We start from the raw sequence: 14,922 nt of genomic DNA, 5'->3' as shown, positions 1-14,922 counted from the left end.
AATGGAGGCGTTTCTGGCAGGAAGTAACAGCAGAAACTAAAGGCATAAAATGAACACAAATACAATTAAATTAAAGCCAAAATAAATAATAAATCACATAAAGATATTTACAATTTTCTATGTGAAGCACTTTTATTTTAATGTTTTTTAGTTTTTCCAGTCCAACTTAATTGTACCTATTTTTAATAAGTTTGGATAAGCTGCATTTTTAGGTTTCTGAAGCCTTCTTGTGAAGACAAATCTATTTTTAATATTGTAAAAAAAACGCATGTTTAATGTCCTGGAAAACAAAACAATATTTAAAAATGTTTGGGTTAGTAATTCATGGACTAACTAAATATTCACATCATAAATTATCAGTAATTATTTGAATATACAATTTGGAGGAAGTATCCTTGTGTTATCAAATGTTGTTTTTCCTCCAAATTTCACCTCTTTTTCTGCAGTGTGAGCTTTGACCTCCCTGTGTTTGGTGTTGCATAATGCTGACCTCCGATCACAGCAGTCCGGGAAATCATTTTGAAATGTTGACTAAAGAAATGAAGGGTGGGGGGGATATGCAATGTCAGTTTGAGGTACCATCACAAACTCAAAATACACAAAATTAGAGTTAAAGCTTTCATATTTCATTATGTTTAATTATCCTTCATGAATTTGTAATCAGATTAGGGTACTGTTAATTATTTCAAAAATAAGGAGATAATACCAGAAACTCCATTTAACACTTTAACAGCATGTTACTGATTATACATTTACCTGATTTACATTTTCAATGCAGGAATTTTTTATTTCAAAATGTTAACAGAGTGGTATACAGCATTTACTTTTATTCAAGCAGAGGATCTGAATACTTATTCTACCTCTGCATAACTCCAGCTCCACCAGAAACATCCCCATCATTTTGAATAAGTCATAAAATGAGACATAAAATAGTACCAATTTAGTCTTTTTAGAAGTACAGTTACCCCATATGTATCTCTGATTAATACGCAATATGTTTTTGTGATATTTGCTGCAGTTCACATCGGTGTGTTGGCCTCAGAGCAACAGCGTGACGTCAGAATCAAAGACACACATTGCCTAACTTTTTGGGGTTGACCCCCACAATAATTTACCTGATCTGATTGTACAATCCTGATCGGAGTGTACTTCGCTCTGCTTTGTCCTGCAGTATTTTAATTCCGGAAAAAATGTCTATGGGATATCTAGGGTTTGTTCTTCTGCTTTGGTTCCCAGGAGTGCTGCATGGTAAGAACATTACATTCGGTCACCTATCATTTTTAGTTCAAGTGTTTTATTATAGTGCTCTCTTACTTGTTTCAGCACAAAATGAAACCCAGAACTGTACTAATTCCAGGCTGAGTGGAGGTTATGTTGTCCCTGAACAAAAAACGTACCTTCATGAAGCAACGCTCACTTACGCCTGTGATAACGGACTTAAACCAGCAGTGGAGGGCTGGTGGGCGACAAGCATATGTAAAAATGGCAAATGGTCTCCTGAACCCCAATGTATAGGTACGTTTTAATAATTTCTCTGTTTTTTTTTTTTAAATAAGCCACTCTACGTTGTGTTTTTCAGGGTAAATTTGTAATACTTTGCTTTATAGTTTTATTTTCATTTAATTTCTGATTTTGATTGAAAGGATAATGTCTTTTTTATGACACTGTAGAGACTTTTTAATTATTATCACATGTTTTGTAACCAGTTTTTATATATTTTTCCATCCATTCTCACCAATGTCACCAACAAACATAAATTATACAAACACCAACACAACCCGGCGGCACACAGATTTTAGCATAACATTTCAAGAGTAGGCAAAGATCTCCTTTTTGTTACATTTCTGAATGATGCTAGTTGATTTTGGCCTAACTTACTTAATATCCAACGATGAAATAAATATATGAGTTCTGGTTAAATGTTACAAAAATGTTGCCTTTATTAAAACCGTAAAAATATTTTTCATGCAAATAATGGCATTTTAAAAATGAAATGACGGTGAGAAGGTATACTTTTTTGTTCTTGAAAAAGTCTTTGGGGGCCTTAACGTCCACTGAATAAAGGACAATGAATAGGAGCTGTCGTGTGCTGCACTTTATTTCAAATTGTATTCATTTATTTTCCAACTCAGAAGGAAAAGCCTGTGTGCCACTGACTGTCCCAAATGGAAACTACGATGCAAGCACAAATGGTCGGTATGGGGAGAGAGACAAAATCTGGGTTAGATGTGACGACGGATATGAACACAAAGACCATGACGCCACAGCAGAGTGTATAAACGGAGCATGGTCCTCTGTGCCAATCTGTGAAAGTAAGTCTGTCTTATTAATTTTTGTAAACGTCAGTTACCAGAATCAAATCAGTATCTAAATCTTAAATCCACTTTACACAATAACCTCATTTTCAGGGAGTACCGAATCATGTGGTGATCCCCCTAAACAAAAACATGCAGTCATCATTGGTAAGGGATACCAGGAGGTGTTTGCTGCAAGCTCAAAACTGCAGTATAAGTGTGAAGATAGATATACTGCAGAGCGAGCAGACACCGAAACAATCATTTGCATCTCAGGAAACTGGACTGAAGGCCCAACGTGCAGTAAGTTGGCAATTTACTGAGAAATGCGCCAATAAGAATACTTTTTATTATTTCTGTGTCATTATGGATTGGTGAATTATAAGATGTTACAAATGACCCTTGTCCAACATTAAATGGCTCCCATGGTCTAAATTAAGCAAATATGACAGAATTTAAGGTGAAGTCAACTACTGATTCAACAATAATTAGAAATAATAATAAAATAAACTTGATGGCCATTTCAAATAGTGAAAAGCATTAGAAAATGGCTCGATTAGACTATGGAACTACTATATAAATAGATTAAAAATACACTTTATGTAGAAATATTATTCAACACAAAACACTTAAATTGTTAGAAGAAAATAAAAATTGTATTAAGCAAGTCAGGGTCCGTGTAACACAGCATTACAATTGCCCTCAAATGTACCATATATGACAAAAGCTACCCTGCAACTAAGCTAACATTTGACATAGATATCAAATGTAAGAAAACAGAATGGTTATTAAAACCAGACAGATTCAAATAAAAAATGCATAAAAGGACGAGACTAATACTGAAGATAAAATATATTACTTCTAGGCCCATACCTCAAAGGTCTTGCGAAAAAACGTTGAATAGTATGAGTGGTAAGATTAAGAAATATTAAAATGACTAAAAAACTATTTTAGAATTGTTGTTAGGATAATGTGCTTTACTAGGGCAAACTAGTACAGTACAGAAAGAATACTGCTCTTTTATTTCCGTACGGGTTAGGATACAGTCTGTAGGAACTGGGTGTAGTGCTGCCGGAGCGCACCGGAACGCCGGCTCAGCTCAGTGATGTAAAGGCACACCTTTATACACAAGTTATTGAGCCGTTTCCGCTCTACATCCTGAACTCCTCCCTTCGATGCAATGCACTTCCGTTTTGGCGGACTGGGTTTGTTTTGCTAGCTAGCTCCGTTGTGCCGACAAAGCACTGATATCGCAGAGACAAAGAGGATATAACAATTACAACATGAAGAAAAGTGGTTCGGGAACTACGTGTGCGGTAGTTGGTTGCAATCACTCGAGAAAGCACCTGAACGAGTGGTTAGATAGAGAGTGCTACGACCACAAACCAGCACCCAGCACCCAGCCATGTTGTTCATTAAATACAGATAAACACAACAAATACTGCATGCATTGTATTTTTTAATATTATATATGAATATTTTCATAGTGATGTAATTGTGTGGGCTGCTTTTATATTTTAATTTGTAATACCTGTTAGGATTAAACATGTGATCTTTCTTGTTGAAGCCATTTCTTTAGTTTCCTCTCAACAATTAATTAATTCAGTGTTATTTATGTACAGTATGAGCTTAATATGAATGATGAACTGTGTTAAAAGAAATTGTAGCACTCTAAGGAACATATGAAATGCAATAACAGTGCAATAATGAAATTAAATTACATCAAACTTTATTTTCACTCAAACAGTACAGGCACATATGATATATTGCACAGCATAAAGAGATCATGTAAATTGTGCATTATGTAAACAACAGACAACTGTTGGCTCCTGTGGGCATGACCTAAATAAGGCAGTTTATTTTGGTTTTAAAATGCTGAGATATTTACTGCAGAACTGTAACCTTCCCTCAACAAAATCGTCAACAATTTTCGGGAGCATGTGGGCAAAGTAGAATGTGCGCAGCCTTATGATATGCCTTCAGACTGTCCATTGCTTTTCCATCTATTGCCATGGATTGAACGAAGTAGGAGCAAATTTTGCTGTACGTTATGCTGGGCCACGTCGTCATGTTATCCTCCCAGTTTTGCACTGAATTCGGGTGGGGGAGAGTAACGCCATCTCCAGTCAAAGAAGTAGAATCGTGTTCCCAAGCTAGCATCACTGTTAGCATCGAAATCGCTGTGTTTACACCAGTGCCCGTCTGACTGTTTACACCGGTTTACACCGACAGACGCTGTGCAAAAGACTTCCGGCGGAAATGAAGTGCATTTGTGTAGGGTTATGGCGCTACCCGTGGTTTGGCGCGTAAACTTGTCTATATGATCATTATAGTTATACAAAAATAAGAGAATAAATGAAAAACAGGTATGAAATACTATATGACGATAAAACAAGAGTACAGTTTAAAAGGGGAGTGATTTGTAAAATATCCATGAAGAAAAAGAAAATCTGTTTACAGTTCTGTTTCATATGGGTGTTGACCCCCCTAGAGGACGTTCCCCCACTTAAATCATATCAGATGGATAGGATACTAGATACAATTGCACACTTCTTGTGTCCATATCTTTCTCTTTTGGTCTTCATGCCACAACCGTGCGTGTGCATGCATGCGCGAGTCATGGGTGCGCTCCGGTACTTCATAAAAATAACAGGGAGACATCTTACCAAATATTTAAAAAAATAGTAAAAGCAGGGTTGCCAACTTTGGGTACCTGGCTGGAGTGAGATTTTGATATCATGGGTTTAATTACACATATGCGCACTAAATGACTGCTATCGTGTCAGCAGCTGGACCTTAGCATATATATAGGATATACTGTATATACAATATATACAAATACACAATATTGGACACAGACTATAAAGGGCACAACGTTTCATTCACTAATGGAAGTCAAACACATGTTTGTTTCCACTGTTTTATTGTGTGCCTGTCGCGATAAGCAATGAATTGACTTATCGTACGATAAATAAAAATGAACTCGATAAATTGCCATTTACATGAGGATGTGACTAGCAGATTGAAAGCATGTACTTGAATTATTATTATATATTATCATTATGTCAGTGGTCTAAAATTGTCATACAACGGTGCCGACAATATTATCGTTTATCGCAATAATTTCCGGGAAAATGTATCCAACAAAATTAATTATCGTGAGAGGCCTATACATGAAACACACAGACACAAACAAATCTACAGACTTACTCCAAACTGCTAAATATATTAATTAACACACTCTCACTCTCATATAATCTTTGACTCTATTTTGGCCTAGTAGAACAATAAGCAGCAGACTTTTACTTCTTTATAATTTCTACTGGATCTTAGATCTGCGCATGCGCAATACGGGTCGGGGATTGACCAACCGGCTCCCACTGTTAACGTTGTTCAGAGTGGTGGGGGTGGGGAGGGAGCGGATCGACAGCTTGAGCAGCTGTCAACTCAACATTGTAAATAACCAACCCAAAACGATCGCCGGTTCATCTTGTTTTTGGCGTGAGAATCGTTTTGGGCAGCGTGAGAGCGTGAGATTGAGAGTGAAAGTGTGTGTCACACGCCAGATGCGTGAGAGTTAGCAACTGGTAAAAGATAAAGCTCTGTGTTTATTTAAAACTGCTTAAAACAACTTGGTTCTCGTCCTTTAAATGTAATATTTTGTGCTGCAGAGGTGGGATCAGGTGGAGAACACACTACATCTGATGGCAGTGGGATACAACCTGCAGGTGGAGGTAGTTTACTGATTCATAATCAATACGACTATGAAATATGAGTTAATCCAATTATATAACCACTGCATATGTAGCTATAGGACTTGATATTTATTTTATATGTCCACTCAGACAGAAGACCTGATACTGGACATGGCGGATCCACAGTGGGAGGAACAGGTGGAAGAGACACTACTTCTGCTGGCAGTGGGATACAACCTGCAGGTGGAGGTAGTTTACTGATTCATAATCAATACGGCTATGAAATATGAATTAATCCAATTATCTAACCACTGCATATGTATAGGCCTTGAAATGTATTTTATGTGTCCACTCAGACAGAAGACCTGATACTGGACATGGCGGATCCACAGTGGGAGGAACAGGTGGAAGAGACACTACTTCTGCTGGCAGTGGGATACAACCTGCAGGTGGAGGTAGTTTACTGATTCATAATCAATACGACTATGAAATATGAGTTAATCCAATTATATAACCACTGCATATGTAGCTATAGGCCTTGATATTTATTTTATATGTCCACTCAGACAGAAGACCTGATACTGGACATGGCGGATCCACAGTGGGAGGAACAGGTGGAAGAGACACTACTTCTGCTGGCAGTGGGATACAACCTGCAGGTGGAGGTAGTTTACTGATTCATAATCAATACGGCTATGAAATATGAATTAATCCAATTATCTAACCACTGCATATGTATAGGCCTTGAAATGTATTTTATGTGTCCACTCAGACAGAAGACCTGATACTGGACATGGCGGATCCACAGTGGGAGGAACAGGTGGAAGAGACACTACTTCTGCTGGCAGTGGGATACAACCTGCAGGTGGAGGTAGTTTACTGATTCATAATCAATACGACTATGAAATATGAGTTAATCCAATTATATAACCACTGCATATGTAGCTATAGGCCTTGATATTTATTTTATATGTCCACTCAGACAGAAGACCTGATACTGGACATGGCGGATCCACAGTGGGAGGAACAGGTGGAAGAGACACTACTTCTGCTGGCAGTGGGATACAACCTGCAGGTGGAGGTAGTTATTTACCTTTAATTATAAAGTATGAATGATTAAAATCCTTTGTTCCAATCTCTCCATAGATACATTTCTAGGATTATATTTCATGTGTTGTCTTATTCCCACCCAGGCAGCAGTACTGGACATGGTGGAGCCACAGTGGGAGGAACAGGTAGAGGACACATTACATCGATTGGCAGTAGTTTATTGATCGGTTTTAAATATGAGTGGGTAAATGCATTGATCTGATCTCTCAATAAACTTATCTGAAGGCCTATGTCTTACATCAGACGGCAGTTGGATGACTTCAGCTAGAAGAAGGTAGTTTAAAAAACGGGTAGCTCAAATTAAGCATTCTGATTTTGCCACTGGCTCTCATGACACTCAAAAGCGGTCAGTCAGTTAACTCCAATTGGAAAAGTGAATGTGAGCAAACAACAGCTAATTAAGAGAAAAAATGACACTCTACTAGATCTGACTACAGAGAGTGTTAACAGCATTACACTGTATGGCTGATGTTAGTTTTTACATTTCAAGCTAACATCAACTTTCGTTCACAAACATCATTGTTAACAAATGTTCCTGTTGCTAAATATATTTGTTGTTATATCTGATGTTATCTAAAATAAATGTAAATAGGGCATAAGATAGCACCCACTACCCATTTTGTATAGAAAATAATGCATCAATTTGAGTTATAGATCATCTTTATTCTGCCTGTCTGAGAATATTCTTTGCGACCAACCAACTTGTTTGATTTTATGGTTCATTAACGACAAGTATGGTGATTACTTCTGCTGACATGAACCAGACTGTAAAGAAAGAAGTACAACATGGAAAACATGTAACGTTAAGTTTGTGGGGGAATGGATTAAGCAGTCACCATCTGCAAAGAAAACCTGAAAAACCAGTTGCAGAACTTTGTGAAGATAAGGTCAACAAGGTCTTTCAAAATGTTATTGATTTGAAAAAAGGTTCTAGAGAAGAGCCCCACCAATAGATGAAAATCATTAATCATGATTCATCACAAGTTTAAAATACTATTATTAACCTTGCTTAGTGTATTTTTGGGAGATTAAAGAAATACACATGCTATGTTGTAATAAAGAAATGCATGACAAACTGGTAAGACAAATCATAGGTTTGTTATTTTATTGTTAAACATCTCACCTCAGTTTTGATGATTTCAAAATGATTGGCATGAAGTCCTTCAACTTTCCGACACTTAGCTAAATTATCAAAAGACGCTGTCAAGTCTTTGTGATTGCGCTCTGTATAATGTGCGCCACACAGATGCTCCTGTTTTCTGCCGCTATCATAATGCAAGCAGTAACTATTTCTACAGTAAAAACCGTGTCTTCCACTCCTGAGAAACTTCAAGAAACGGGCTCCTACATTACAAAGCAAAATGCCTTTCCTTCTTTTATTAAATGGTGCTGTTACTGCTTCCTGATGTCCAGTGGTCTCCAGTCGGTGAAATACATGGAGCTTGTGCCAGTTCCTCTGCTTTCTTTGCCTTTTTACTGCCATACAATTCATGGTAAACATATGAGCTGTAATTATAGGAGGAAGTTGTCAATTGGTATGTGAATAGTCTGCGTAGATATTTTAAAAACGTTTAGGTTTCCAGATCAATCTCAAGCGTTAACACGTTAACTTTGACCGGCCTGTTTTTAAAGTTAAATGGAAATATTAAATAGCCTCTTTTTGATTTTAGACGCCAACTGTGGAGACTACCCAAGTGTTCTAAACGGAGATTTTGTGGAAGTGAGCAGAACATCTTTGAAATACCAATGTAATGGCTTTTACAAATTAGAGGGTCCAGACATTGTGACGTGTCAAAGCAATGGGAAGTGGACAGAACCACCATCCTGCAAAGGTATAAACAAGTCATAACGACAAGTTTTTGTTCCTAAAAAGATATTACCAAAATATATTACCCGAGTAATTATACATACGTTTTTCTTTCTGTGCAGTGGCTTTCTGTGTCATAGATCCTGCTCAAACGATGATGGCCGATGTTATAATGTCTGCAGTTGAATACGTAAAGGAAGGAGTGGATACGTATATTCCATGTATTTGGTATGATTGGATCCGCCGTGTTCAATGCATTAATGGAAGAATTGTCTATACCCACTGTAAGTATATGGAGCCATTTTCACACAGAACAAGAATTCAAACTTAAGAATATGTATTGTAATGTCAATAGTGTTACACTTTACTTATTTTGATATTTGTGTTAAATGAAATTCACCAGAAAGCAGGAAACAGAGTTCGTAAAAAATCTTTTTTAGATTATCTAAATGTTTTGGGTCTTAAGGTTGGCAAATAATGTGTATGTAGCCCGACCTTAATAACTAGTAAAAATTCAGATTTTTACACATTTACTTGGACTTTTTTAACACTAGGGTAGATATGCAAACTTTAGTGAATGAAAATTCAATTAGAGCAGTTTGAGTGAAAGAAATGACGTTCTGAATATTCACTGCTGTTCTGTTGTTATTGGATTATTTCTAGGTTGTTGGAGAAATGATCATTATTATGTAAGTGCTATTCTCAGACGGCTCAATATTTTAACTACATTTGATCGGTTTTACATCATTGAAGTAATACCTTTTGTCTGTGCTTTTCCAGCAAAGATGCCCAGTGGAGGGCAGGACTGAAAACAGAAGCACAATTGGAGGCATTTGAAATATCTCCACCAGAGAAGATAAACACCCAAAAAAAAATCATATTTGTAAATGATTTTCTTTTAAATCAGCTGTTTTTGTTTTTGTTCTTTCATTTTGATTGAACATATTTACACAATGTTGAAGCAAATTGTTCTTTGAGAGTCTTTTTATGCTTGGAACTCTTGATGCACTAATGTCTATCAACACTTTGATTAAAAATAAAAGTGAAAGGGTCTACAGTAGACTGAATAAACGGGAATTGTTCTTAAACAATCAACATAGATATTTGTTTTATATCTTCTGTAAATTACGTACAGTCTTTCCACTACAAATTGATTTCTATATCAGTAAGTATAAACTTGTATTAACACACAGCTTTGTTGAATTCTCAATTTTTATTGGTCAACCAGAGGTTGTTAATGTTTTGCTAAGAGACCGCTGCTAATGAGAATAGACCGTAGCTACAAGAGGATCAGGGGACTATGTGCAGTCATATCAATCCACAGAAAGAAGTCCGGTCAATTTAACGCAAGATGTGCAGAACAATCTTTTTTCTCCATCAGATACCATGCATCCTTTTTATATTTGTGTACAGCACAACACTTTGGATTCATGATGGCTGAACTGCCTCTAGTAAAGAAAATAAAAAGAGCGCATGAGAAGGAAAGATTTTAAAAGACATCAGAGAAATCAACAGAAGAAGATAGACAGTGTTGGGGCAGAATTACTGCTCCGCGCCGTTCCTATATGAGCGGGTTCTCAAAAGAAGGAAAAATTCAAAGCAGCCAGGATAAGGGTTAAACAATAATCTGCTTTAATGGCAAAAACATACAATACATCACCTAATCACGAAGCACTCTGCAGAGTACTCCGGGCTCAGGTTCTACCACCGTGTGAGACACGTCTCAGGAACGGTAAGTCAAAAACAAGAGCGCCGATCTTCAAAATGATCACAACATTTATACACAGGTGGGGAGGAGTTTTATCGCTTGCTCTTCCCTAGCTATTTGTTATTGGCGAGTTCACTTCTGAGCGAGCTAGCCAGTGAGTTGGCAGTGTTCCATTGGTCGGTTTCCCTTCTGGGCGGGACCCCAGGTAGTAAGTCCGCAGTTGTTGATTCCATCTGTTGCTTCACAGTGTATGTGTGTGTGTGTGTGTGTGTTTGTCCCTCTGCCCTTAGGCAGATCCCCCAATCAATGATTTGGAGTCATGACAGAGGACTCTTTGACAGGACACATACTCATTCCCCCTAAACATCTTCAACACACACACACATCCTATCATGTATCTTATCACACAACAGTCACATGTTTCCCCTCTGAAAGCTATGCTTGTATAGATTTACCAGTCATCATCTCATGACATCTTTAGGATTAGGTAAATAACAAAGCTTAACTGTTCCTATGGCATAAGGCCTTCCCTGAACTTCCCATGACCCCAAAGTCAGCTTGATCAGAAGGACCATTGTCTCTCTAACTTGTGTGTGACCCAATCATCTCCTTATCTGATAAGAGTCTTGCAGGAAACGCGCGTACATTTCAACAACCCAACATCCTTATCGTTTCTTAACTAATGCATGCGGGACATGAATCACTAATTAACAGGACTTTAACTGCATTATATTTGAAAATGTATCCGGGAATTCCCCTGTTGATTGCAAGGACTATTGATAATTAACAGAGAGACCCTAGGGGCCTCTTCTTGGTATCTGCTAGGCAGAAGTCACTCAATGCAGAAATCACAAGTTTAACACACATTCTATATAAGGTGACATTAAAATGAATATACCAGATCGAACTTTCCTGCCATAACACGTTACTTTAATCCTTCAAATAATTCAAATAATACTTCAACAGGAAGTAAACACTAAAGAGAACAGATGAAGAAAACGGAAAGGAAGTAAACACTAAAGGGAACACAGTATGGGCTCGAGCAGTGTTTTTTTATTATATAGATTTTTTTTATTGAATATATTTGTTATCATACAAAAGCTCGGTGAGGATATCATCGACTCATAAGTGCAAGACATTAGGCGCTGTCACTCCAAGTACTTTTCCCAGGAATAGTTCCTGTTTTTTTTAGTTCCGGAACTATCTAGTAAATCACGTTCACACCGGACTATGTCCCTGAGGGAGGATTACGCAAATGAAGCCGATGACGTCACTTCTTCTACTTCTGCTTTGGGTTTACTGGCAGGCCGCAAACAACTTCACGGCGTATACTGCCACCCGAAGTCCCCGGCCGGAAGTCCCCGGAGTCCCAGCAGCTTCTACTGAAGCCTTCCGAGTAAATCGCCAGAACGCCGAACCCTCCTCATCACTCCACCGCTCTGTTGAGATCTTCATAGTATATTGAATACTTGAAACAAAAGTTAGTTATAATCAAATATAATCAATTATATTCTTGTATAACCCACAATGAAAATGCTTCATATTTTAGGTTTTTCCATATTTACAGTATAAACAAAACACAAGTGGTTTGTTAAATTGAGTTTAAAGGCCCAGTGAAGTGCATGTCTTTGCACCAAAATGAAATGGCAGTTTCATTCCTTACATATCATTGTGCCTGTTCATGGCTAAAATAATTTTTAATAATTCATAATTAATGAATTAATGAATTATTAATTTTGCCGTCTGAGCCTAACAGAAGTTGCAGACGATAGTGGCTGTGACGTCACAAGATGTACCCAGTTGCGATTGTAAACATGGCGGAGACTCTGGAAAGTGATACTAGTGTGAGAGAAATGATTGATTTGGACAGCTTTTCGGACAGGATAGATGAGGAAAGGGATCAATCTGGTGCACTTTGAGGGCAACATTAAGAGATTTATGGATACAGCTCTCAACACTCATATGAAACATATATTTCAATAATCAAAAAACATTGGAATGATTTCTTAACCTATTTTATACAACTAATATTACATAGATGGAAATATTTGTTTACATAGATGACCAAACCCACTGAGATAACTTAGGCTACAGTTTACCTCCCCGAGGTGACGTTATCTCTCTCAGTCCCACAGGAGAGCACTCTCCCTCTCCTTATTGTTGAAACAGCTAATCTCCGTTAGCTCCGAGCTAGCACCAGATGCTAACAACAACCCTGTAACTCTGTCAGTCTCTCTTTCTCTCTCTCTCGAATCGACCAGTGGCCTTTATTTATCATGATCAATCAAATAATCTACGAAACAATGACACCAGCCAGGCTCACCTTCATCTTTTGGGAACAGAAACATCGCCACTTCGGCAGACTTGACATTACTACAGCCAGCGGCAATGCATCGTTTCCCCTGTGTTTTTCATCCCTCTTTCTTCACTGTCGCCTCCATTGTCAGGTTTTCTCGATTGGCAATCACTTCCAGTCGACTCCGACACACTTTCCAGGAAAATACTAGCTCAAAAACGTTGAGAAATTCGACTTTGAAAAAGAGAAAAAACGAACGGTGGTGAATGTAAACAGTGCGGCGGCGTCCATCTCGTGAAGTCACGCAGTAGATCGCAAGCCACGCCCACGAAGGCGAAGGTCGACTGCAGATTTCCCCGGAAAATTCAAAACTCGTCAAATTTGTTGCTATTCCAACATTTTTTGATATGGGTTCCAATGGACAATTTTGGTCATTACTATACGTATTAGCATAACAGATCATGCACAGGTGCACACTTCACAGGGCCTTTAAGGCCTATAATGATTTATGCCATACTCTGATAAGAGAGTAGGCAGCATCTGCGCTCTCCTCTCCTGCTTCAAAGGTAAGATTGCACCCTGTCACACTCACACTTAGGTAGGGCCACACCTCATTACTGATATCAAAATCCTTCGGGATCGCTTAAACAGATTTAAGAGAGTTGTGTGAATTGAAACAGCAGTTAATTGAACCTGGTTCTTCGGGGAGTTAATAGATGTGAGATCTTGCTGACGTTGGTGGATCTGAGCCAAGCAGTAAACTTACATAGACTCAATAACTTTGGTTAGGTCAATTAGTAGGTCTGAGTAATTTCCCGGAATAAATTATCAGGACCTCACCAACTCTAACATGGCGCCCAACGATGGGGCTCTGTGAAAAGACATACTTTTACAGAGTCAAACTACAAGAACCAAAACGGCCTAGTGACAAAAGTCGATGAGTACAAATCAGCGAAATACAGGCTGAAAGTCTTGTTAAAATACCTACCCAAATCCTAGAATATATATTTAAACCTAAAAGTGTAGTAATTTAAGTTGATATTATTGCACCGGACTGAGGGTTATATTATATTGGATATAGCTGTCTGTTAAAGAAGCGAAAGTAGGTTCTTCTTCCCCTAGCCAAATTGGGAAGCCCCTGTGGTCCCTTTAACACAGGTTTGGTGGCTAGTAGTGAAGTCAGCCGTAGGAGCACTGCTCAGTACCTGTCCAATTACTTTGAAACTTATAGGTAGGACTTGACAAAGAGCTGCGGTTAGAACTTTTGCGTTAAAACATAACGTGGTGAAGAGTTAATAGGAGATTTAATAAAGATAAACATAGGTCTAAAGGGTACCTATGCTGTTGGAACAGCTCGAAGCTCGATACATAACACTCTTAGTTGAGGTATCCGCGTGCACTAGCTGAATCCAGAAAGAGTAACCTAGAACAAAGTGACTGTATAGTCGGACTGATCCTCCGGTGTGAGTAATAGCCTAGGAACTGGCATGTGTATAAAAGAGTGAACTTAAACCCTTAAATAAAATAAATAAAATAATGGCGGATGAAGTTAGAACGCAGTTTTTTAATGACTCAGAGCCAACCACACAGAGAGGGGTACACAGAAGCTAAATCCGGACCTTCTGCCCCCCCCTGGTCAGCTTAGCCCAGACCCACGGGCGTACTGCGACCTAAATACATTTCCTGTCAGACTACCGTTTGGACAGAGAGCAACAAGCAGGTGGTATAATGTCTGAGACCCTACGTGGATAAAAGCTCACTGATGCCATTTATGAGTATCCCATCTATTACTCCTAGAAGAAAACACATTGTTAGACATGATATTCAGGGAAAAGGAATGTTGGAAATAATAATGGCAGATATTGAAAATCTTAAACTGGATCAACAAACCATGTTAGTGAACCCTGCTAATAGGAAGCTAAAACATGCAGGAGGAATAGCAGTAGCTCTGGCAAAGAGAATAGGTCCTACCATGCAAGCACAGAGCGATAATATGATAAGGACTATTAAAC

The 14,922-nt window shown here is 38.2% G+C and overlaps 1 protein-coding gene across 12 annotated transcripts in view; it reads left to right on the top strand.

Moving 5' to 3' along the window:
• The first annotated feature begins 1,092 nt into the window (after window positions 1-1,092).
• The window catches only part of LOC307017844 (uncharacterized protein), a 162,155-nt gene continuing 148,325 nt past the window's right edge, over window positions 1,093-14,922 (top strand). For 2 of the 12 annotated variants that reach the window (XR_013802282.1, XM_079647700.1), the window contains exons 1-10: window positions 1,093-1,248; window positions 1,324-1,515; window positions 2,133-2,312; window positions 2,409-2,597; window positions 5,966-6,028; window positions 6,140-6,238; window positions 6,346-6,444; window positions 6,556-6,654; window positions 6,762-6,860; window positions 6,972-7,070. Coding sequence is in view for 10 of the 12 variants with exons in the window: in XM_079647700.1 (XP_079503826.1) it covers window positions 1,191-1,248; window positions 1,324-1,515; window positions 2,133-2,312; window positions 2,409-2,597; window positions 5,966-6,028; window positions 6,140-6,238; window positions 6,346-6,444; window positions 6,556-6,654; window positions 6,762-6,860; window positions 6,972-7,070 (1,177 nt within the window). In the remaining 2 variants the exon portion in view is untranslated. Of the gene's footprint in view, window positions 1,249-1,323; window positions 1,516-2,132; window positions 2,313-2,408; window positions 2,598-5,965; window positions 6,029-6,139; window positions 6,239-6,345; window positions 6,445-6,555; window positions 6,655-6,761; window positions 6,861-6,971; window positions 7,071-7,182; window positions 7,225-8,769; window positions 8,932-9,028; window positions 9,191-9,569; window positions 9,596-9,686; window positions 10,099-14,922 lie in introns of those variants that run through there. The other 10 variants (XR_013802281.1, XM_079647702.1, XM_079647697.1 and 7 more) reach the window with 9 other exon arrangements.

This window comes from Notothenia rossii (genome assembly GCF_949606895.1).
Source record: "Notothenia rossii genome assembly, chromosome: 9".
NCBI classification, from domain to species: domain Eukaryota; kingdom Metazoa; phylum Chordata; class Actinopteri; order Perciformes; family Nototheniidae; genus Notothenia; species Notothenia rossii.
This window is presented reverse-complemented; position numbering and strand designations above follow the sequence as displayed.